Source organism: Aedes albopictus, chromosome 3 (genome assembly GCF_035046485.1).
Source record: "Aedes albopictus strain Foshan chromosome 3, AalbF5, whole genome shotgun sequence".
In the NCBI taxonomy this organism is placed as follows: Eukaryota; Metazoa; Arthropoda; class Insecta; order Diptera; family Culicidae; genus Aedes; species Aedes albopictus.
The window spans coordinates 185,796,694-185,821,021 of record NC_085138.1 but is presented as its reverse complement, the minus strand read 5'-3'; the positions used below and the strand labels follow the sequence as shown (position 1 = coordinate 185,821,021).

The 24,328-nt window shown below is 42.1% G+C and overlaps 2 protein-coding genes across 5 annotated transcripts in view; one reads left to right on the top strand and one right to left on the bottom strand.

Moving 5' to 3' along the window:
* Positions 1-7,756: 7,756 nt before the first annotated feature.
* LOC109398852 (DCN1-like protein) lies at positions 7,757-13,458 on the bottom strand. Of its 3 annotated transcripts, none has more exons than XR_009998732.1 (4): positions 13,305-13,458; positions 12,522-13,106; positions 8,866-12,293; positions 7,757-8,775 (listed from the first exon to the last, which is right to left on the bottom strand). XR_009998732.1 is itself a non-coding variant. In XM_019671294.3 (4 exons), exons 1-4 carry the CDS (start codon positions 13,305-13,307, stop codon positions 8,066-8,068), a joined length of 885 nt encoding a protein of 294 aa, XP_019526839.1. In that variant the 5' UTR covers positions 13,308-13,458; the 3' UTR covers positions 7,757-8,065. The 3 variants fall into 3 exon arrangements, 2 of the variants coding, with proteins under 2 accessions (XP_019526839.1, XP_019526838.3); XM_019671294.3 differs by having other exon boundaries at positions 7,757-8,073; positions 12,005-12,293; XM_019671293.3 differs by having other exon boundaries at positions 7,757-12,293.
* A 2,415-nt stretch (positions 13,459-15,873) lies between these two features.
* LOC109398846 (uncharacterized) overlaps positions 15,874-24,328 on the top strand; it is a 58,952-nt gene continuing 50,497 nt past the window's right edge. The window contains exons 1-2 of one of the 2 annotated variants that reach the window (XM_029862903.2): positions 15,874-16,074; positions 16,181-16,379. The gene's annotated coding sequence lies outside the window, so the exon portion shown is untranslated. Of the gene's footprint in view, positions 16,380-24,328 lie in introns of both variants that reach the window. The other variant, XM_029862904.2, reaches the window with a different exon arrangement.

The window sequence follows — 24,328 nt, the reverse complement described above, 5'->3', positions numbered from 1 at the left end:
CAGCAGTGTTTCCTAATCGAAAAGTATGCATGAGTTCTGCCGTGGACAAGCGAATTGCATAATCACTTCCGCGTCCTTTTCCACATTGACTAGCAACCTTAGAGGCTTAGTATTCCAAACAGCTATCTCATTGGTTCTTTGTGTGAGTGATCTGGCGATACTAGAGTAGCAACTATGGCCGGTCAATGAAACCCAAGCACAAGTCACAGTTAAGAAACTCTGCTGTAGTTCAATCTGATGATCTTTTACGCTAGTTTTGCTCGGGTCACCTTTGGTAATAGTACCAACATCGTGCGCGCTCGAGATATCGATATCTATAGTGTTCTTTCGCGATCTTTTTTCCCGGAAAGTGAATCAATCGTTCAGTGATTAAGGTGGGCTAGTGTCTGCACTGAAAGTCCGATCAAATTCGGTGAAAAATTTGCAAAAACAGTGTCTGAAGTGCTTCTCACGTGCGGCTTCGCTGATACCAACAAACCATCATCGCATTGTTTGGCGTTGGCCTTCGCCGTTGTGTGTGGTAACCCGAATAGAAACCAGTGACTAAAAAAGAACAAACAGTTTTTACCGAACAGTAAAAAAAAAATCGAGGTGTTGAAGTAGCTGAAGTGACGTTTTTTTCTCCAAGTATACATCAGTGTTTCCCAACCGGTGCGCGACAGACCAAAAAACGTGAACTGTTTTTCCCTGGCCAGCCGGCATAATGCTGGCTAATGGCCGACCACTCCATCCAGGGGATCCAGGGGGCCCCGGTGGTGGTCTTGGCAGTATGGGAAATCGAATGAATGGCGACTACACAGGTCCATTATTACCGGATTACATGGACCCGACAGGTACCGCAGGCCAACTTCAGTACCTGAAAATGGAGTCAACCGCTGGTGTGATGCCACAAGACCCCTTTCTTCTCCGCCTATCTGTCGAAAAGGCTATTGGAGGTCCCATTTTTGGGGCCTTCAAAGAGAACAGAGGCTTGTCCTACGTGTTGAAAGTAAGGAGTCAGGAACAAGTGAATCGATTGCTCCGTATGACACAGCTACAGGACAGCACTCCAATCCGGATCACAGAACACCCCTTTCTGAACCAGAGGAAGTGCGTTGTGACAAATCACGACTCCACAGGACTGACCGATAGCTACCTAGTTGAACAACTTGCAAACCAGGGAGTCAAGGAAGTGAAAAGGATTACTCGCCGTACTCCGGATGGCAAGCGTGAGAATACAGCCACAATAGTACTTACGATAAGGGGCACCGTTATTCCGGATCATGTTGATTTTGGATGGTCTCGGTGCAAAACCCGTAAATATTATCCGTCTCCAATGTTATGCTTCCGCTGTTGGGAATACGGGCACAGTGGTAAACGGTGCACCAGTTCGCAACGAATATGTGGTCGCTGCAGCAAAGCCCACCCGGAAGATCAAGAAGCTGCTAATGCTGATGGAGGAAACCCGGAAAAAAGGACTGATGACATCGGTCAGAGACCTAGATACCAATGCACAGAGGCACCATCCTGCAAACATTGTCGGACAGCCGACCATCCTGTTTCGAGTCGCAAGTGTCCGGTGTACGAAAAAGAAATGGCCATTCAGCAAATTCGAGTGGACATGGACATCTCGTACCCGCAAGCCCGTAGAGAATACGAAGCCCACCAAGGAGCCAGCCGAAGCAGTGGTACCTTCTCTGGAGTCGTCAATGCCAGCAAGGACACCGAAATTGCAGAACTGCAAGATACAATCAAGAAGCTACAGACAGATGCCGAAGCGAGAGAAACAAGGATGGCTGAAATGGAACAAGCTCTGCAGAATTACACCATGAGCAATCGCATCGAAACGGTGAAAGAGCATGGCACCATTGGGGAGCTCATCAAACAGGTTGCTGCCCTCACTGAGACGGTGAAAAACCTGCAAGATGCACTTGCAGTTAAAGACAGGCACATTCTACGGCAAAGTCGTATCATTTCTCAGCTCCGTGGCAGCCAGAAAGCACCCAGCGAACAGGACACACCAACGGTCGTCGATCATACCGAAGCGCATGAACAAATTGAAACAACAGCCTCCCAATCCTCCTCGGAGCACTCTGCCACAAAATCGCCGAACCTAGATCCCAAAGTCGCCGAACGGGTCACAAATTGGATATCCAACGTAGCATCGAAGAACCAAAGACAACCGACGAACGACCAGTTGAACGACGGTAATCTATCAGACCACAGCATGACCTCGGCCCTTTCCAAGAAGACAGAAACATCGAACGTTACTCACAACTCCAACCCTACCAAAAGGGTCCATTCAGCCTCGGATCACAGTTGCCAATCAGGTGACTCCAACAGCCCAGCCACCGACTCCAAACGGAAAAATAAAAACCGCAAGAGAGGAGGCCAACGAAGTACATAGTGAAATAAAAACGCTCATGCTCAGTTCTCCTCAGTCCTAACGACCTAATCAAATTGAGATTCATCTTCTATTACCATTTTCACTCCGCAATATAGCGTTGAGTCAGTGGAAAACCAAGAGTTGACTGAGCAAACCACGATAACTACTACAGAACCTCCAGAAGAAGAAAACCCGCAGAACACAACGACAACAGGGGCCATGAATAGTCGGGGCCCCGTTAGTGCGGACGTTACACCCCAACCGGAACTAGCGGATAACCTCCGGCATTCTGGCGTAACTGTTGTTGCCGGGACGCACAAGGGTTATAGCACCTATTCCCCGGGATTCCCAACATACTGTCCGAGTAGCCAGGGCCCCGTTGGTGCGGAAGCCTTGGTCGTACCGGAACCAGCGAACAACCTCTGGCGCTCGGCCAGGGTTGGAAGAGGGACGCAAAAGGGACTCACATCCTATTCCCCTAAGGACAACGAGGGAAGCAAGATTTTGGATACCGGACACTCTAGTCCTGCTAGTGCACAGGGGGTGAAGATCGGGACGCCAGATTCCCCGAAGGACAACGATGGAACCAAGAAACCACCCAGACGAAACCCAGCAAGATCTTGTCGCTTCCGTGTGCAGCCTAGATCATCTGCCAGCATGGTAACTCCGAAACTCCGGAATCGTAAGCCTGCGGCTTCTTCATCTCTGCCTTGCCTGGGTCCCACACCGGGACCTGTGCCTGGTGGAGCTCTGTTGGGGTCCGCACCCGGCCCCTTTTTTGTACCAGAAAGTCCTAGAACGGCAACATCTAAACAAAACGTAGTCAACATCCCAGTGGGAGAAAATCCTTTCTTTCCTCCGCTTGGCCTGGAGGCTACGAATGCGCATCTTTATGACATCTTGCATCGTAAACGCTACGGCACCCGCGCCGTTATACTGCCCGGATGCTCATCATGCGCTAGTTCCAGACTAGCCAACTCCCTACCGAATACGATATCCTTGCCGGTCCCATTGCTTGGTGGAGCTCTGACAAAATCGGCAAACGGCTGTCAAACTGCCCCGGAAAATCCTACGAACGTACAGCATCAAAATCCTGTCCTTAACGCAACACTATCATCTCTGCCAGTGGCGAACCCTTCACCGGAACCTTCGTTCAATGGGTCCTTGATGGGGCCTGTTTCTGCAAATCGTGCATCCCCGGCACCGGTGGTCGGTGACCAAATTTTTGCTGTACAGTGGAATATGAATGGTTTTTTCCACAACCTCCCAGGCTTAGAGATGCTGGTTCGCAAACTAAACCCAACAGTCCTTGCCCTGCAGGAAATTCACCGAGCAACACCAGACGCAATGAATAAGACCCTTGGAAATAGATTCAGATGGTATACAAAAGGAGGTACCAACTCTTACCGATCTGTTGCTTTGGGAATAGCAACAGAAATACCAGCCGATGAGATCCATCTCGACTCCGAACTACCAGTCATAGCTGTACGCTTGTCATGGCCGTTTCCTGTGTCGGTCGTATCCTTCTACTTGCCGAACGGAAAATTGACAAACTTTAAAATGGAACTGGAAAAGATAGTTGCAGCAATCCCAGAACCGATGGTGCTCATGGGTGACGCCAATAGCCACCACCATGCTTGGGGAAGTAGTAAAAATTGCTCTCGTGGCTCAAACATCCTGAACGTCGCTAATAAACATCAGCTACTTCTGCTCAATGATGGTTCACCCACTTTCATGCGCGGGAAAACTGTATCGGCCATCGACATCTCATTGATTTCGTCGCGCCACGGCAACCGATTCTTCTGGGCTGTGGATTCAGATCTGCATGGAAGCGACCACTACCCAATACGGTTGTCTCTCACCGGCAGCATTTCACCGGAAACGTCAAGACGCCCTAGATGGAAATATGATGAAGCGAACTGGACGAACTTTCAAGAAATAGTAGATGATAAGCTCAACGAATCTTCCTCATCGGATACAGCGAACCTCACCTCCATACTTAATAGTGCGGCGACGAACTCGATACCAAGAACTAGCCCTAATGCTGGACGACGAGCTTTACATTGGTGGTCGGACGAAGCCAAAAAAGCGATCAAAATGCGCCGCAAAGCGCTCAGAGCCTGCAAACGAACTCCCGATGAAAGTCCAAAAAAAAAAGATGCCATAAACCGGTATCACGAGGCCCGTAATAGCTGTCGTCAAGTGATACGGGAGGAAAAAGAGAAATCCTGGAGTAAGTTCCTGGACGGAATCAACGACAACCAATCTGCGACTGAGATTTGGAGCAGATTCAACAGTCTGCAAGGTAAGAGGAGGCCTAAGGGCATTGCTCTGAAAGTCAATAACACCGTCACGAGAGATCCAGTAATCATCGCAGATGCCTTGGCTGATTATTTCAAGGACGCTTCGTCCATGGAGCGCTACAATAAAACCTTCCTAGATCGACATCCGTTTGCTGCAACTGCAATCGAAAATTTCAGCATACCACCAGACCAGGGACAAGACTTCAACATTCCTTTTTCAATGAAAGAACTCGTATTTGCTCTCCGAAAAGCCAGAGGAAAATCAGCGGGTCCCGACGACATAGGATACCCAATGCTGAAGAATCTGTCGTTATGTGGTAAGCGTCACCTTCTCGCAGCTATTAATAAGGAATGGACCAATGGATCTTTCCCAGAAGAATGGAAACATGGATTAGTAGTTCCAATTCCGAAAGGTTCCGGATCAACCAATACGGTAAACAACTTCCGGCCAATTACCCTGACCAGTTGTTTAGCTAAAGTGATGGAACGCTTGGTAAACCGTCGACTGGTCGAATTTCTCAACACTGGTAAGAAGCTTGATCCTCGGCAACATGCGTTTAGACCCGGCTACGGCACCGGCACGTACCTGACAGCATTGGGACAGATATTGGACGATGCTCTGAAGCAGGATCTACACGTTGAACTAGCGTCCTTAGACTTGGCCAAAGCATACAATAGGGCCTGGATGCCCGGTGTACTCAGACAATTGGCTGACTGGAACATCACCGGCAATATGCTACAATTCTTGCGGAATTACCTATCGGGTCGCACTTTTCAGGTCGCTATCGGGAATCACCGGTCAAAGACGGTCCATGAAGAAACCGGAGTACCACAGGGTTCCGTTGTAGCCGTGACATTGTTTCTCGTCGCTATGAATGATGTCTTTGTGGGGCTACCAGCGGGCGTTTTCATTCTGGTGTATGCCGACGACATATTGTTGTTGGTAGTGGGGAAGCACCCAAAGTTGATCCGCAGAAAATTACAAGCGGCCGTATCCGCGGTCGCCAGGTGGGCATCTAGAAATGGCTTTGACATAGCAGCAGAGAAGTGTGCACGATTGCACATTTGTAAGTCCAACCATAAACCACCAAGAAACCCGGTGATAATCAATGGGATCCCAATACCAATGCGAATGACTCTGAAAGTACTAGGAGTTACGTTAGATCGCAAACTCAATTTCCAAAAACATTTCAAAAATGTCAAAGAAAACTGCGAAAATAGATTGGGTTTAATCAGAGCAATATCTGGACGACGAACACGAAGTGATCGGACTACGATGATCCGTGTGGCCGACGCTATCATAGGAAGCAGAATCCTGTACGGAATCGAAATCACCAGCCGCGCGTCTGACGAACTTCTCCGAATACTAGAACCGATTTTCAACAAAAGCATCAGAATAGTCTCAGGATTGTTACCTTCTACGCCAGCTCATGCAGCATGCTCGGAAGCAGGAATACTGCCTCTCGTTTTCAAGCTAGCCTCTATACTTTGCAACCGAGCAATTGGTTTTCTGGAACGCAACTCACGTAACGGGTTCGCTGGCTTCCTTCCTGAGCAAGCCAATCGGATCCTAGAAACGGTGGCCAATTCCCGGCTTCCCCCGGTGGCCAGGGTCCACCGCGTCGGGCCAAGAAGCTGGATGGCAAGGGATCCATACATTGACAATTATATCAAAAACCAATTTAGGAAAAATGCCACTCCTTACCAAGTACAGGCCTGTTTCAAAGCACGCATCCGAACAAAATATGCTCGTGCGGACGTTAGGTTTACGGATGGATCGAAGAAGGATAACCTGGTGGGTGCTGGAATCTACGGAAAGAGTATCATCGAATCACACAAACTCCCAAACATCTGTTCCGTTTTTACGGCTGAGGCAGCAGCTATCTTCCGAGCAGTAACTGAAACGAGCTCAACTCCAATATTGGTGGTAACTGATTCAGCTAGTGCATTGGAAGCCATCAAATCCCCAACAAACAAACATCCCTTCATACAATCGATTCAACGAACTTTGGACGAGCCAGGAAGGGACATAACCTTTATGTGGGTACCAGGTCATTGTGGTATAGTGGGTAATGAGGAAGCGGATTTACTAGCAGATCGCGGGAGACAAAGTCGCCTGCTAACTCCAAAAACGCCGGCAGATGACGTAAGAATGTGGGTTAAAAAGTTGATATGGGATACCTGGTCCCACTGTTGGCTTCGAGATCGAACAAGCTTCACCAGAAAAATCAAATCGATCGTTGAGCGCTGGGAAGACTTACCATCCAGAAGAGACCAAGTAGTCCTCTCTCGACTACGCACGGGTCACACCAGACTCTCTCATAATATGGCCGGACGAGGCGAGTTCAGAATCTCATGTGACACGTGCAGCGTCCATAATTCCGTGGAACATTTTATAGTCAACTGCCCTACTCTAGAGCAACTGCGGACGAAACACGGTATAACCTGCATTCAGACAGCACTCAGCCAGGACAAAATCAAACAAACAGCGTTACTTAGTTTTTTAAAAGAGGCCAAACTTTATGATACGATATAGTGATTTAACAAAAGGACCCCGACATGGACATCGACATCGCTGAACATCGAAAAGTGATAGAGTTTTTTCGAAAGCATCAATAGAATAGAAAATTGGATTTACTTCTGAACATTGTCAGCCCCTTTCCCCCTGATTCTAAATCAGGTATCCACTATCCCAACCAATCCCCTTTTTCTGTTAATACGAGATGAACCAGCCGAGGGCTGAAAATCTCGATAATAAAGAAAAATAATAATAATAATAATCTTTTACGCTACAAATAGGTATGATTTTTAAAATAAATAGTTTGCGCTTAAGCGCACGTGTGATACACCAAAGAAGACAATTGCACCATCACTGATCCGGGTCAATCCGATGTGTGCAGCAAGGCAGCATTTTTTTAAGTTATTGTCAAAGACATTATTTATGTTTCCCAATTGGTAATAACATCACTAGTTCGTCCGAATGGCTTTCTTTTTTGTTCTTTTTGATCCGAACGGTCCGGAACGATGTTTTTTTTTTTTTTGTTCTTTCGTCAGGCTAAGACCATGGGTTGGTCCATCTTGCCTAAACGATGTTTTATTACATCATTATTTAATGGTACTAATAGTAATAATAGCATAGTATATATACGTTTTCAACATTTAATGAATTCAAATAGTTTTCGTTAATTGCATCGCTACCAAAGACTTGTGTTTTTCTCTCTTTTCTTCTTAAACGAAATGTATATTACACTATTCTAATTGATCAAACTGAGTTTGCTGCTGCGCTTTGTCTACTGTAAATTAGGATAAAATTTCACGTGTCCGCTCTCTATACATTCACTTAGATCTTTTTAATGTCTTCTATGGCCTGACTTCCTCGTTTTTTTTTTTACGATGATTATGAACCTGAAACGGAAAAAAATCCAGGTTTGCTAAGCAAGTAAGTTCGCGTGCCGAGAACAAAGGGGACAATTGACGTAGAACGTTTAGTTATGAGTATATTGTTCATGATTGTGCTACATTATCAGACTGCTTATTTGCGAAGATTTGGCCAATGGACTGAAGTGTGAGCAACACATAGCTAGGTCATTTGATTCTAGTGAAAAAAAAAAAACCGTATCTCATAGATCATACATTTTATAAGCGAAAACAGCCCAACTAACATTTTCAACGCTATAAGCTTCAGTCATTTGCTTTCTGATGTGTAACCATCGAATAAAAGCAGTCAACGCTGAATAAAAGGGGAGCTAGTCAAATATAAATCATAAGCTAATACACGACTGCAAAACAAGCACCATACAGCTACCAAACTCGGTTTTCAGAAATCCATCACTTGCCTTTACTCCACTCCATTCCAACTCCGGGAGATTTCCCGGAAGATGTGAAAACTTGAACAAATCGAATAGGAGTCCCCACTAACAAAACAGCTGTTACTATACAGTACAATTCGTTATACTGACAAATCCCCAAACCAGCAGCGCTTTCAAGACCGTTATGCGATTTCATTACAGCTAGAAGCTGTAATAAAGAAACTGTTGGTTTACCAACACGGCTAGTCGGATGTAAACATTATTGTCAAAACAAACTTTGAGCGGGATATATAGCTACCTATACTGCCGCCACTCGCATAACAGTCCCATCTTTGCTGAGTTTCCTATTTATACGGGACTGTTTTGCGAGTGGGGGCAGTATAGAAACTACACAAATTCTTTACAGCTATCCATCTCTGTGCTGTGAAATTATTTGGGTTGCTTTTATTGCACTTTAATCCAACTCCGGAAGATTTGCCAGAAGATGTACAAATCGAGTAAGAGTCCCAGCCAATACAACAGCTGCTTTTATACAGTACGTTTTGTAATGTTGCCAAATACACACAACAGCAGCGCTTTGTAGCTGTTTAAAGAACACTCTTTCAGCTAGGAGCTGTGACGAAGAACCTGTTGGCGCACACAGCTTGTTCAATGTAAAAATTTTTGGGTTTGACATTTCACAAGCTTTTGCAGCAAGATGAAGTTGGGTAAGGTTCCTTGTAGCACAATTATGAAGCCTTGTCTGGAGTAAAACAAAACGGTCTATTTTATGTGCTATTTATATATAGCAGTGTGGCAGCGAGGACATGATCGGGACCAGTGGATACGGAGATCGGGAGTTCAATTCCAAGTAGCGGCAAGTACTTTAATTATTCAATTTTAAAAGTGAGAATTCCAGTTCCATATGTATCGCGTCACGGTAATCCATAACCTAATTATATTTAATCGATTAATTTGGGGATGCCGTATAACTATTATTTAACAATTGTGAAAAGGCTGACAAAGTGCCTTCTCAAGATGTTATTCAGTTAGTGGTTACATAGGAGCCGAGAAAAGAGCTATGACTTGGTGGCATAGAAGCTACTCGAACAGAGCATATACATGTGGATTAAGTTCGCCAAATTCATTGGTATAGGGCTTGCATAGAAGCTTCCGTCCATATGTACAACATAGTAATTCAGCGTCGAGCCTTAGGACGCTTTTTTGACGTTTACATTCACAATAAATGTTAGTTGGGAGGGAGCTTTTTTAATTTTTTGTCGACAAACAATGCCACAATATAGGGGTTTCAAGAATAACAAGAAAACTGCATTTTCATTTTGTATTAGCAAGAAAAATTGGGCCGAAGTCAATATTCCCATACTTTTTGGTAAATTGGAACAATATTAGACATCTATGGTACGATAAAGACTACGTAACGTGTAATACAGACCCCATTGAAATCATAACCTCGCTTAGCAACTCCTATCACTACTTCCTCGTGGCGTGCAATCTTAGAGAATATAGGGTAATCAACCCCGGTGGAAACTTTGGTCGTAGACTGACAGGGAAGAGGAGTTTGCTTCGCCAAGTCTGAGCAACTGTTCTCTAGGTTAGGAGCGGCTCACAACAGCGTCCGTTTTCTATGTTAGGGAGATTGAAGAACGTGCGAATGTCAGTGAAGGACGATAAAATCAATTATGCACCCTGGTCCTCTGGAAAATTAGGGTGTGTGGTGGTCCTATGAGCCAGCCTTTATGGTAACTGCAACGGCAAGTAAGCCACAGAGTAATACGAACCTAGACCAACGACAAGGACCCCAGAGAACGAAAGGACTTGCGATTGGAAACTCGTACGTGAAACTGCCGATCTCTCAACTTCATCGAGAGCACCCGCATACTCACCGATCTACAGAAGAATCTTGATTCGTCATCGTAGCGCTGCAAGAGGTGTGTTGAACTGGATCTATGGTTCGAACTATAGCATCTACCAGTGCGGCAGCAAAACACGCGAGATGGGAATAGCTTTCATCGTGATGAGCGATATGCACAGGCTCGTGATCGGTTGGTGGCTGTTCGACGAAAAAATGTGCAGGTTGAGGATCAATAGCCGATTCATCAATTTCAGCATACTCAACGTGCGCAGCCCACTCTCCGAAAGCACTGATGATAGCAAGGACGCATTCTACGCGCAGCTCGAACGCGAGTACGACCGTTGCCACGGAGCCCGAAGTCGTTTAGGATACCTAAGCTTTCATTTAGGATACCTAAACGCTCATATAGACCAGGAAGTGAAACTCATCTCGACGATTGGAAAGTTCAGCGCCCACCAGATGATGAACTAAAACGATCTACGACTCATTGATTTCGCTGCCTTCAAGAACATGGATATTCGTAGAACCTTCTTTCAACACAGGCTCCCTTATAGTTACAGCTGGAGATCACCACAGCAGACGGAATCCTATATCGACCACGTTCTTGTTGATAAACGGAACTTTTCCGACATTATCGACGTCAGGACGTCTCGTCGTGCTAACATCGACTCTGACCACCTGGTGATGATCAATCCGACCGACGGTCACCACGGTACGACATATGGCAATTGAAGCAACCGGATGTCACCTCAGCATACGCGCCAAATCTCGAGACAGCGTTGCTGAACAAAGGCGAGCTAAACAAGGCCCAAACTCTAGAGAACGCAGTCAAGAGCACCGTTGGGTAGGTACGTGAAACAGAGTCGAAGGAACGTTTTATTAAACGAGGAGTGTAACGAGATTTTGGAGTAGAAGAACGCATCACGGGCAGTCATGCTACACCATGAAACTCGACACTTGACGGATTAACGTGGGATGATCGAAAGGTGGAAGCAACACTTCGACGAACACCTGAATGGTGCAGGGAACGCAGACACTGAAAAACTCAACAGGATAGGCCCGCAAATATTGACTATTTGTCTACGTAAGTGAAATTTACTGTCGTAGATCAGTTACAAAAGTAACTATAAAGCAACACGAATAATTTTGAAGTTTTCAGCATACACATTTCTTGTTAAATGAAGGAATACGTGTGCCAAATACTTCGATTTGTTTGGAGCAGAACAAGTACTTGTATGTATATAGTTTTGGTAGAACCATTATTGCTCTATAGTTTAATCAAAATTGAAATCAAATCGCTCTTCATCAAGTCCCATCAGTTACGGATTATCAACGCAACGTACTATCAGCAAAACATCAGTGTAGATAATGTAAGCAAAATCATGTCTGAACTACTTTGTAAATCTTCGATTCTGAGCGGTAAATCTGTTGTTGTAGTGATAGCAGCATAAATTTGTTCGCGTTCGGTGCATGTGTGAGAGAGAGAGAGAGAGTAATGATCAAGATCAAGGAGAAAACAATTCAATCCATTAAAAATAGTACGCGACGGCTCCTTCTTTCCTTTACCAAAAAACAGCGAAACTAAGGGTAACGAGAACGGGGAACCGATCTAGTTAGTAGTACATGTTAGCCGCCGTACTGCTGCTGCTGCTATTGTTGCTACTGTAAGGGTTACCTTTGCTGGCGCTGTACGGATTGGCGACCGTAGACGATGATGATGGCGACGAAACGGACGACGAAGACGTGGACGGTAAATGGACTCCCGCGGCGGCTGCACTACTGGTGGAAGTGATTACCGAAGGATGGCTAACTTTGTTCTGCTGCTGGCACCATTCCACGAAGTCGTCGATCAGCACGGGCCAGGCGCCCTCCGCGTCGTAGTTGGACATACTGTCGTCGATGTAGGTTGCAAAGTCTAGCAGCAGGTTCCACGTGTCTTTCGGGATGGATCGTTTGTGATTTTCCTGGAACAATAAGAGATGGTATACAAGCGGGGAAAACATCGAAATAGTGTAATGGAGGTTGTTTAATGTTCTTCGATATACTAGAGGAAAATCAGGCGTTCTCTCGCAAGAATACCTCGACTTGGCAGTAGCACAGGAACTGTGGGTCAACAATCATAGAGTGTTGGAATTTTGAAAACTTAAACTCCCCAGTATTCCCGAAAACAACTTGTATAATAATGTACTCACCACAAGAAACTTGCACCAGAGATCCAAAAACTTAAACCTGTCCTTAAGTACTATGTTCCAGTAGGCGATGGCCATCTCCAGGTCCAGCCCCTTCTGGCCCGGATCCTTGGCGTAGTTGAAGGTGAACTGGTAAAAGTCTTTGAACTTCATCGGATCCTTCAGCTCCTGCTCGAGCAGAGGCAGCTTGGCTTTCAGTTTGTCTACGCTATCTACGCCCAGGTCCCCGAAGCCATTGATGAACTCGTCCTTGCTGAACTCGCACTGCGCTTCCGCCTTGAACCTCCAGGCGATGATGAGCACCAGTTTCGACTCCGGACTGAGATACAGATCGTCCAGAAATTTGACCACCCCGTCCGAGTTGATTTTGTTCGGATCGGCCGGATCGCGGTACTGCGTGAAAAGCTGCTCGATTTTCTTCCGGTCCAGCTCCCGATAGTAGACGTCCGGGTTCTGGAAGTAGTTATCGCAGGACAGATCCAATTTCCAGTCATTGTTTTGCAAACAATAGATTGCCGTCTGTTCCCCTGTTTGGGTGAGTGATATGAACTTCTTCACCTTGTCCTTTTGATTCAATTTGAGCTTGTTCTGCAAATGGCAAGATAATTGGGATTTAGCAATGAGTGACAATGTACCTAGGTATTGCAAAATTTTCAGTATCAATTCAGCGATGATCAAAATAAAAAGTTGCGTTCAAAAAAAAAACAAAATATTATCATTTTATGATAATTTTAACCGAAAACCTAACAAGTTTTGTTTGTCAAAGAATTGGATGCACTAACTTACCATTTTAGCAGGTGAAATTAGAAGGCTTAACTCGTATATTTAGGGAATTTTATGTGGAAATAGTTTCACGAACTCACAATCGACATATTAAAACTTCGCTGATGGTGACAGCAGACGATGAGTGAAAAATGCAAAACATCCCACTGTTAAAAATATGGTCAAGATCGGTTTGACATTTTTATTTGCAAAAGATACGGAGTTCGCCTCCCGGGATTTTGAGGATTTTTCTGACTGAGCTGCCGGGAATTATGGATGGTAATTTTTATGAAAGATATATTATCGTCGCACCACCAAATCGAAGTCGTCGCTAGAAGCACATGCGAAGTTGCAGCTGCGAAGTAAATTTGAAGCTATTTTTTTCTATTGCGCATCATTAAGCTAATTAAGTGCAACAATATGCACTTATCCAAATTGAGTTGCGACATTTCTAAGTTGGTTAAAAATTAATTTTCGCACGTTCAGTCACTTCGTATTTCGACCAAAAGCATAATACAGTCGAGATACAGTCACCGGCTTGGAATGATCATTAGACTTGGTTTTAGATCAATTTTTCTATTTAAATATTTTACTAACTTTAATTGGGGTTTTAACTTTAATTGGGGGTTTACAAAAATGTATTGATTTTTTAATTTTATTCAAAAGAGCACCTTTTTCTGAGCCACTATGATTTTTTTTCAGATTTTTAGAACTTTGTTTTGGTATTTAGGTATCAATTTCATCAATCCAATTTCAAAGAGATTTTTATAAAATCACCTTTTGACAGCTGGACAACTGTCCTTTTTTAAACAAACTTCAAGCTCATCGAGTATCCCCTTAGATTGATGATGATGATGAATCAACATTTATAAGGGCAACAAAAGTTAAAAAAAATCCCTTGCTAGAACGTTTTAAAGTCTAAGGTTTCATTATGAAGTTGGACCATCCTAGTGGGGTTCGTTCAAATATTACGTAACGCTATGGGGGGAGGGAGGGGGTCCAGCGCTGCGTCACGCTTCATACAAAATTTCAAAATTTTCTATACACAAGTTGTTACGTGGGGGAGGGAGAGGGTTTAAAATTGGCAAATTTTGCGTTACGTAATATTTGAATGAACCCGTGTGAGTGGCTGCGGACCATGTTTGTTGTTTCCTTTTAGTAGAAACAGGTGAAACTTCTAACACTTTATGAAATAATGAATGATTGCAATTGATTGTTTTAACGATTAACTCTACAGCTCAGTTTCGTGTTCGAAAAGAATCGCTCAAAATGTTTCCTGACCGATTCGTGTCAGAAACATTCTACAGTGACTGCAATTTAAATAGTCGTTTCTTCGCAGCTGCGTACTGCGTAAATGTTTTCTTGGATGATTCAGACAAGAAACTTTTCCATGCGTCACGATAGGTCGAGAAATTCCTTCTGAGCTGCAAACAGCCGATAAGTAAAAAAAAGTACAAGACTTTTGGATGATTATTAATATAAAATTTTTAAGTTTGAAATTCAGCCTTGCGTTTTATTGTTTCAAACAAGCCTTATTTTTCTACGTGCAATTATTCACGAAAGAGTATTGAACACTTATTTTTAAATTTATTGAACCTATTCAAAAGGACCATTTCTTTTTTCTTTTGAAATGATTGCACTGAAGTCTGAAGGCCTTGTGATGGAGATGCCCTAACTTTGGATTAAATCAGAAGAAATATATGACTGTCCTTTTTTCGCAAAGGCATGATTTACCGCAAAATTTGCGTAAAAATGAAAGCCCATCTCTGTTTCTCTCATTGCATCCGTTGTTCAACCGTGCCTAGCTCCGGTCCAGAGCAGGCCTGTGTTGTCCGATTCTCATTCAGTCCGTGTCTCTCCTTCGTCGTGCTACGTTGTGCGTGCGGGATGAATGGTGTTTATGACAAAGCGCTCGCGTATCAAAGCTGGAGTTGTTTCACTTCATCTTCGTCCATTGATTAATCGTCTAGAATAGGAATGTGCAGCAATTACAGTGATTAGAACCTTGCAAAGAGAATTTCGCCGCGATATTCGTTTACCGGAGGTTCGGTCCGACATGGTGTAGCAGTTTTTGCGCAACATAATCAGGCCGATGACATAGTAAGGCGGCGCGTGAAGCGATGCGCAACGCGTTTGTCGATCAGCTTTCATACACGTGTCGAGCAACGCGAAGCATGACACAGTGACGCGCCTTGTGACGCGTATCCGAAGCAAAATTACCGATGCCCAGCACCATAATCACAACCATCAGCATAATAAGAACGCTCAAACCACGACCAAACTCACACCTGACTTAAACCCCGCCATGACGAATTCACTCAAACAGCACACACCACACACCAGGCGCACAGAATCATGAGACGGTCCTAGCAACCATCATTTCCCCATACAGCAACTTGTGCATGCACGCGCGTGAAAGCACTCGACGGAATGGTTTGACGCAGCTGCCGCCGCTGTGATTCGCGTTCACTCTGACTGGTCAACGCGCCTCACCATGCGTTTTGCACTGGCGCTTACAACAACTGTTCGAACGCAAACGCGTCGCATTGCGCTTCGCTTCACGCAACTCTCTACTATGTCACCGCCGTCAGTGTTGGGGGCAGTGAATTTGAAAATTCCTAAATTTTCCATCCAACTGGAGAAAATAATGGAAGAGCCAATGTGAAAAGCATAAAAAAATAGTGAAAAAGAGAAAGCACATCTGGTGGTGATGATGCCGCAGCAGTTTGCCAGAAAAGGAAGAGGAAAATCGTTGGGCTGCCTTTGATCCCTTTGCTTGCTGCGTGTGAAACAAGTGTGTTGGTGGCAGCTGGTTTGCTTCTCGATTCTGTCGGTGTATGAGTGCTTGGAATTTGATAGCTGCTGGCTGGCTGGCTGGCAGCCTGCTTGTGTTCCAATAGGTATATCATTGTGCATTGCGTTTCCCGAAAAGAAAAATTCGATTTTCGTGAAAATTGTTTGCGTTCTTGAGTGGAGAAAGTGACGATTGAGTTGTGGTGTCAATTTTGGATACAATTACGATAAGGAATTGCAGCTGGATTCATCGCAAACGAAGGATTACGAACAGCCGTCAATGGAAAGCAATTAATAGGTCACTGGGTATGTAAGCATAACGCTGCTCCCTGTTTTTTTTTTCATCATTGATTAACAAAACTGCTGAAAACAAACAGCTAATGTGCCTGCAAATGAATTGCGTTCAGAAGTCTGTATGAAATGCTTATTGGAACCATTCAAGTTTCTATATTGAGTTGTTTGTTTCTCGGCCAAGACTTGGTATGAACCATGGTATGAACTATAATTAGGGACAAATAGAATAGGAGGATTCACTTAACAGCGTAAACTGATTAAACGTTGCGGTCACCAAGGCAATATTTGATTATTTCATTCGCAAAATCATGAAACATTTCAAATAAGCAGAAAATCATGGCTTACGCAGCAATTACAAATTTAATATGTTTAGTAAGTACCCCTAATGTATTTGTAATAATGATAATTGGGAAACTGACTATAAGCTTGGAAAAACTATGGGAAAACCTTTAAATCGATTGAGTCATAACATTGATAGGGTTAAATGCGAAACATTTTTTCAACAAGGCGTAGAAAAATCACCAACATTCCAACAACCTCTTCTGCAGCATTAGTTTGAATGCAAATGCCAGAATTGACGCTACTACTACTATTCCGAATTGACTACGCACTACTATTCCGAATTCATTATAGGCCGGACGCTATTATCTGGGACTAAAAAAACCTTCCCTGTGAGGGCAATTTCACTGGCGTTTCTTCTGGGGATTTTTCTAGCAACTCCTGAGAATAGCTCTAGCAACTTGATCAGTGGATTATTCAAAGAATACCATCTGGTACATCCACCAGAAACTCCTTCGGGCGATTCACCCAGAAATTCGTTCGAAAAATGCTTCAGGAATCCTTCTGGATATTCATACAGGGTTTTTATTTGGGGATTTCTCTATGAATACTTTCTGAAGATTATTCCAGGGCTGTGCATTACTCCAGGAATGCCATCTGGAGATTCCTCCAGAAACTTCTTCTGTGGATCCTCCAGAAATTTCTTCTGGTGATTCCTCAAAGAAGTGCTTCTAGGGATCCATTGAATTCTATCGGGGGATACTTCAAAAATTATTTGTGGAGATTGTTCCACAAACTCCATTTGGGGATTTCTTTATGAATTCCTCTAGAAACTCATCCGGGAGATTAACCCAGAACCTTCATCTAAAGATTATTTCAAGTATTCCATTTGTGAAATTTCTTTCATATTATTCCTGGAGATTTCTACACAAATTTAATTCGAGGATACCCGAGATGAACTAGCTTAAAATCTCGTTAATACAGATAAAAAAAATATTCGAGGATGCCTCTAGGTATTCCATCTCAGGATTGCTCCACAAATACCATCCGGAGATTCCTTCAATAATTTCTGCTAGGGATATTCCTGGACGAATCTCAGAAAGATTCTCGGGAAGAATGCTAGATAGAACTCTTTGCATAATCCAAAAAGAAACTCTTGAAACCTCAGGAATTACTATTGGGGCAACCCCAAAAAGATTGTCTGGATGAATCCAAAACCATTTGAAATTAAAAATAAAAACATTCTCAAGGATTCCCGAAGGAATTTCTGAAGCAAGCCTCAAAGGAAGCCTTGGGAGAATTTCAGAAGAAACATCTAGGTGAGTATCTACTCCTGGAGAAATTTTAAGATGATCTCTTGAGTGAAACCGAAAATGAACTCCTTAAGGAATTCCAAAATTAACTATTGAAGAAATCGCAGGGATCAGGAACCCTTCTATGTATCCATGCTCTTCAGATAATTCCTTCTGGAGAATAATGCAAAACCTCCTGGACGAATCTCACAGAGATTTTACAGAAGAATGCTAGATGAAACTCTTTGAAAAATCCCAAAAGGAATTCCGGAAATCTATTACTTTTAAAGTATTACTTTTGGGGGAACCCCAAACAGAACTTCTAAATATATATTAGAAGGAACTTCTGGATGATTCTCAAAAAAATAGTAGAAATCTCGTAGGAACTTCTGAATGAACCCTCAAATCCCTCGTTGAATTTTAGAAGAAACATCTTGGTTAATATAGGAATCTCAGTAGTCGAGAACCGTTCTAGATATCCAAGCAAAACTTCTCATCAAATTCCAAAAGATTAACAAGCTAAATGGTTGAAGATTACAAACAAATATCCCTAAAACATTCTTGAAGGAATTCCAGAAGATAACCCCTGGGGAAACCTGAATAAAGAATTCTTGAATGAATCTCAGAAAAAAAACTCATGGAGGAATTGACAAATAAAAGCTTATCAACCAAGCAGAACCGTACAATATTGTTTACAGAAATTCCAGAAGGTATCCATTGAGAAATCATAAAAGTATGCCTGAGAGAATCCCGATAGATAACATTGAAGACTACCATGAGATTGCGTAAAGGAATCTCGAAATAGATTACTTGATGAATCCCAACTGTTGGGTAGACTTTCGGACCTCGATACAGAATCGCACGGTGTTTGGTGTGCCGTATTCTTAAAGCTAAGAAAGGAAAATTTATTAATAGGGTAGAAGCTTCAGTTTTGGCCAGTCCGGAGTTTTGGCCATAGTGCGGTATTGAGCCTGTTGCGATCTAAATCGGCGTAAATTTAATTTTTACTAGTAGATCCTAGTACAATATGATGATTACAGCTGTGAAAACCACACATTGTGATTAAAAACTAGAAGAAAAAAATATATTTCCTTAAAAAATCTGCTTCCATATATCTATTTTGGCCAGGGTGCTTCTAATTTGGCCACTCCCATAAGAAATACACGTGATTGGCCAAAATAGAAACCAAACTTAAGAATATGGCCAAAACTGCGGCAGAGCTTCTATTTTGGCCAGTGCCACTTTTAATACAAAAATCAAGTATTGGCTTGATTTCTCCCTGGGCAAAGGCACAACCTTGTGATCAGCTTGATTGCTGCCAGGTCTCGGGGCTTAAATGTATCTTAACTCTAGGGCCTGTCCATAAACTACGTAGACTCTAAGGGGGGGACGGGGGGGTCTGGCCGAAGTCTACGCTCCATACAAATTTCGAAAATTTTGTATGAACAAAAGTCTACGAGGGGGGAGGGGGGGGGTGTCTGAGATGACCGAAAAAAAGTCTACGTAGTTTATGGACAGCGCCCTACAGAGAAAGATGCACACTCGTGGTGCCAACAAGAACTGATACTGTTCGTGATCAAACGAAGAAGCGTCACGGTCCTTTTTTGTTGTTTTTGATATATATGATTTCTATTTGCAGGAAGGAAGTTGATACGCAATTTGTCCTTCTATTTTTTGAAATTATTATTAACCAATATTGAAATCACAAGAACAAGAATTACAAGAAGAGCTGTTTATCATAGTTCACTGAAAATCAAGCAACATATCGTCAGACTTGTTCATTTTGTGTGAAAATACGCAAAGGTAAATTACGTTGACCATTTAATTGATAACACATTCTTTCACAGCTCAATACGCAAAATCAATCTCCCACCTGTCCTCATCCTTAAGGCTACGCAAAACTTAAAATCCGCATGGGTAAAGAGGTTGCAATGCATACTCCCAAATTCCATGGTGTATTATGGACGATGTGAGTTCTTGGACTTGCATTGGAGACTTGGCCCCATGACCCCCTTATGCATCAATAAAATAAAATAAAATAAAATAAAATAAAAATCAAGTATTGGCTTGATTTCTGCATTTTTCCTTCAAAATATAGATTGAAACCTTTCATTTGACGCATTAGTTGTTTTCATAGGATTATTGGTTATTTTAATAAAAATGATTTCCCTTAGACTGGCCAAAACCGGTGCCCGCACCCTATGGTAAGTTCGAGACCGGTGTTAATACTACTCACAATTTGGTCTTTCAATTCCGGTCTTGCCCAACAAATTATACTTCTCGCTGTTCTTCGCAAGATTAAAGAGCAGTTTGCCTAGTGAAGGTATCTAATAAGATAACAATCCAGATAAATAGTTTCAGCTGAACTTACGGTACAATAATTGTGATTCCTTAATATAGCAGAGGATAGAGATGCAATGCTTGGTTGTGCTAGCCTATATAAATGAATTTAGGATTAACTTCTAGTTAACTAAGCTATTTCAATCTTCTTACGAGGTATAAACGAAATGACTCAGATAGAGGCACTCGTGCACAATTCCAAAATATTTATTAATTAATTTATGATGTAAAATACAATACTTGCGAATGTTCTGAATACATATCACATGCGAATAGACAATGTTTTTAATCTCGTTTTGACCGTTGTGACGTTTCCTCAGTCAGAGACTTCACATCGATGTCATTTTTGACTGGCGTCGATTCAGTGCTGCCAGTGTCGTTAACACCAACGAAAAATCCAATTTGCGAATTCAGAGAAGCAAGAGAAATCCTGTAGTAATTCCAGAAACACTCTTGGAGTGATTCCAGAATCTCTTAAGATTACAAAAACAAATCCAATGATAAGGAAATCTCACTCCCGAGAAAAATTTCACAAAAATCCCAGTCAAAATCATCGAAGAATCACCGGAAAATTGCGAAAAAAAAGTCTTTAGGATAAATCACTGCCGAATCTGGAGGAGTTCCCGGAGAAATCTGGACAACGGATTCCGAATTTAGAAAAACAAGTTTAATGCGCAAGTTATGTTGATATTTGTTTATTTTCCTGGACATAGGAAAATTATTTTGCGTGCGTGTATCAATATGTAGAAATATATGCAACGGTAGGAAAGGAAATCAAGGATGTTTTCGATCACCTGGCAATCATTTGACTCATTTACCCACAGCTCAGTTCAGAAGCATTATATTGAAATGGGGGTTCGGCAAACATGTAGATAAGTGTTTTTCCTACAATTATCACCAAGGACGCCATATCCTAACTCTCATATATACGGCGTGAGAGCGCTAGTACCACCTACTCATACTAAATGATCGAAAAATCCGATCTTTTAGTATGAGTAGGTGGTACTTACACTTTTACGCCGTAAATATAATAGTTAGAATATGGCGTCCTTGGTGATAATTATAGGAAAAACAATAATCTACAAGTTTGTCGACATTACATTTTAATATTACGCTTCTGAACCGAGTTATAGACAAATGAGTCAAATGATTGCCAGATGATCGAAAACATCCTTGAAGGAAATCACTTAATTCAATCAATACACTGTGGAAGTGCTTACAGAATACTAAATTGATGCGTAGCAGGAGCAGGTCAGGTTCCAGCAGGAACGTAGAACCTAAAATAAGCAAGTTATTAGGAAGTTATATTAGCTAGTTTACAATTCGGCGCATTGAGGGTTGATTCGAAATGTTATTTTTCTTGATTAAAGTCCCAACTGGGGAAAAGCCTGCTTCTGAGCATAGTGTTTTATGAGCACTTTCACAGTTATTAATTGAGAGCTCCTCTATCAAACATCAATCAATTATCATAGCCTGACATTCATGCTTTTGTTTTTTTTTTTCAATTAATAAATGCTGCAATATTTCCAAAGAGAAGTTCTAGAACGAACTCTGGAAGTAATCCTGCGAAAAACTTCTGAAGCATTTTTGAGAAAAGTTTTGGAAAAAATCCTTAGAGCAAAACCTAAACAAAAGAAATTCGAAAATGTCCGATAAATCCGAATAAAATATCTGTAAAATTACTTAGAGATGTCCTGGGATGAACCTTCAATATAGCTTAAAATATAACTTCTTATTATCTCTTGATATAAACCAAACAGAGCAACTACAAAGGCGGCCGCATGCTTTCCAGTTCAGGCCGACACTGCCTGCAAGATTGTTGATCGTAATCCATCCTTCAACCACCGTTCATTACACAACCATAACCCATTTTGTGCAGTCCTAAGTATTGAATTTTGCGGTATAGTGTCTTAAAAGAATTTGTTCTATATACTTCTCTCTTTATTTTGGAATTTTCACTTTTCTGACTAATCCACCTAAAAGTACTTTTTTCATGAATGAGGATAGGGCATTGGTGTCTTCTGCAAAGTTGCAGTCATTTGTTCTACTTTGTTGTTCTATGTAATGAAATACACTTTCTTCTCCTTGGAATAACGCAACAAGTGGAATAGAGCCTGTATCTTAACTAAAATCCTAAATAGATTTTCTGGAAGAGTCCTTGGAGAAATCCGTGGTGGAATCATGGGAGGAATATTATAGAAATTCTTAGACTGATATTACTGCAGGAATTCCTCATGCACTTACAGCCACTAGCGTAACTATTCTTTTTCACTAATTATCTTTGATAAACACGGGAAAAACGGGATGAAGAAGGAGCAAGTCCCCGCTCTTCCATCTTTTTTTGTGTTTATTAAGAGGAGTGAGAAGCTGCCAACGCTCTAAAAAGAGAAATGTAGAAAAATCACTAGATGAATTTCAACAGAAGCCACGGAAGAAATCACAGTAAGGATTTGTAAAAATCTCTTGAGCAATCTCATCAATAATTTCAGAATTTCAGCAGGAATTCCTTGAGAACTTTTCCAAAGATTTCTTCATGAATTTTCCCAAGAGTTCCTCTTGGCATTTTTCACGGATTTCTTCAAGAGTTCCTTCAGGAATCTTCTAGGATACCCAGTGTGATTTCTGCAGAAGTTTCTTCTATAATTGCTAGTACAGGGATTTGTTTTCAAAGATTCGTCGACAAATTCATCTTGAAAATTTTTGAAGAGTGCATGCTGGGTTTCCTCGAGGAGTTCTTCATGTGATAGCTCCAGGAAATTCTTATGAAATTCTCCAAGAACTCTCCACAAACTCACCCAGGGAATTTTTTGCAGATAATCCTTTAAAAATCCTCTAAAGATTCTTCTAGGTATTTATCTTTGTATTATGGAAATCCTTTTCAGATTCAGTTGAGAATAACTGCTGCAAGTTTTTCTGGAATGCTGCTGGGATTTTTGAAGGTTTCGTGGTGGAAATCCTACAAGAAGTGTTGCTGGAATTCTTCAAGGGAGATTTCTAACAGCAAGAACTGCAGAAGTAGCATCTAAAATACTTGACAATTTTCAGCAAGAAGGCATGGAAAAATCTTGGTAAGAGTTCATGAATAAATTCCTACAGTAGTTCCTGAAGGTATTTTGAGAAATTTCTCGTAGAATCCTTGGAAAAATCCCGAAAATAATCACCGGATCAATGTCCGGAGGAATGCTTGGTGAAATCCATATAGAGTTATCCCATAAATTTCCAGCAGAATCCCATCAGACATTTCTGGGGAAATTCCAAGAAGATTTCTCAAAAGATTTATCCAGCAATTGCTTTCGAAAATCTTCTTGGGATGAATGCTGGGGTGCCTCTGAAAATTCCTCCTGGAATTCCTCAAGGGAATCTCTTGTAATTCTTCCAGTAATGTTTGCTAATAATCCTTCAGAGAATTTGTCAAGAACTTTTCAAGGAAATGTTCTTTGTATTCCTGTCATTACTGCTGGTATTCTTTCCGGAAATCCTACTAAAACATCATCGGGAATTCTTGCTTAGATTTCTCAAATATTTTTAAGCAGGAATATATCCAATTATTACTTTTAAGAGTCTTGCGGAAATCCCCAGATAGTTCCCTGCAGGTAGGAAATCCAGAAAAATCAAAGAAGATTCCTGCCAGAAATTACTAGGGAGATCCCAGAAGCAATCCAGTTGCAATCCCAGCAGTAGTTCCCAAAACAATCTGAAGAGGATTTCCAGTAGGAGTACTGAATACCTGAAAAAAAAATCCATCTCAGCAAGAATTTCTAGTGATAATTCTAGAAGAATTTTAGGAAGAATCCTTGTAAAAATTGCAGAAGCAATCGTTGGAACCACAGTTGGAATTTCTGAGGAAATTCCGAGAGCAATATCTGAAAGTATCTGAGAGAAATCACTAGAAGAACTATTGCGGATTTTTTAGAAAAATCCCTAGAGGAAATTTCTGGGGAAATCATTTGACAAATCACAGGAAGAATTCCTGATTGAACTCCCTGGAAGATTGAAGGCAGCTGCAGAAAGTGCCGATTTTGTACGCGGAATCAAACACAACCCACACTT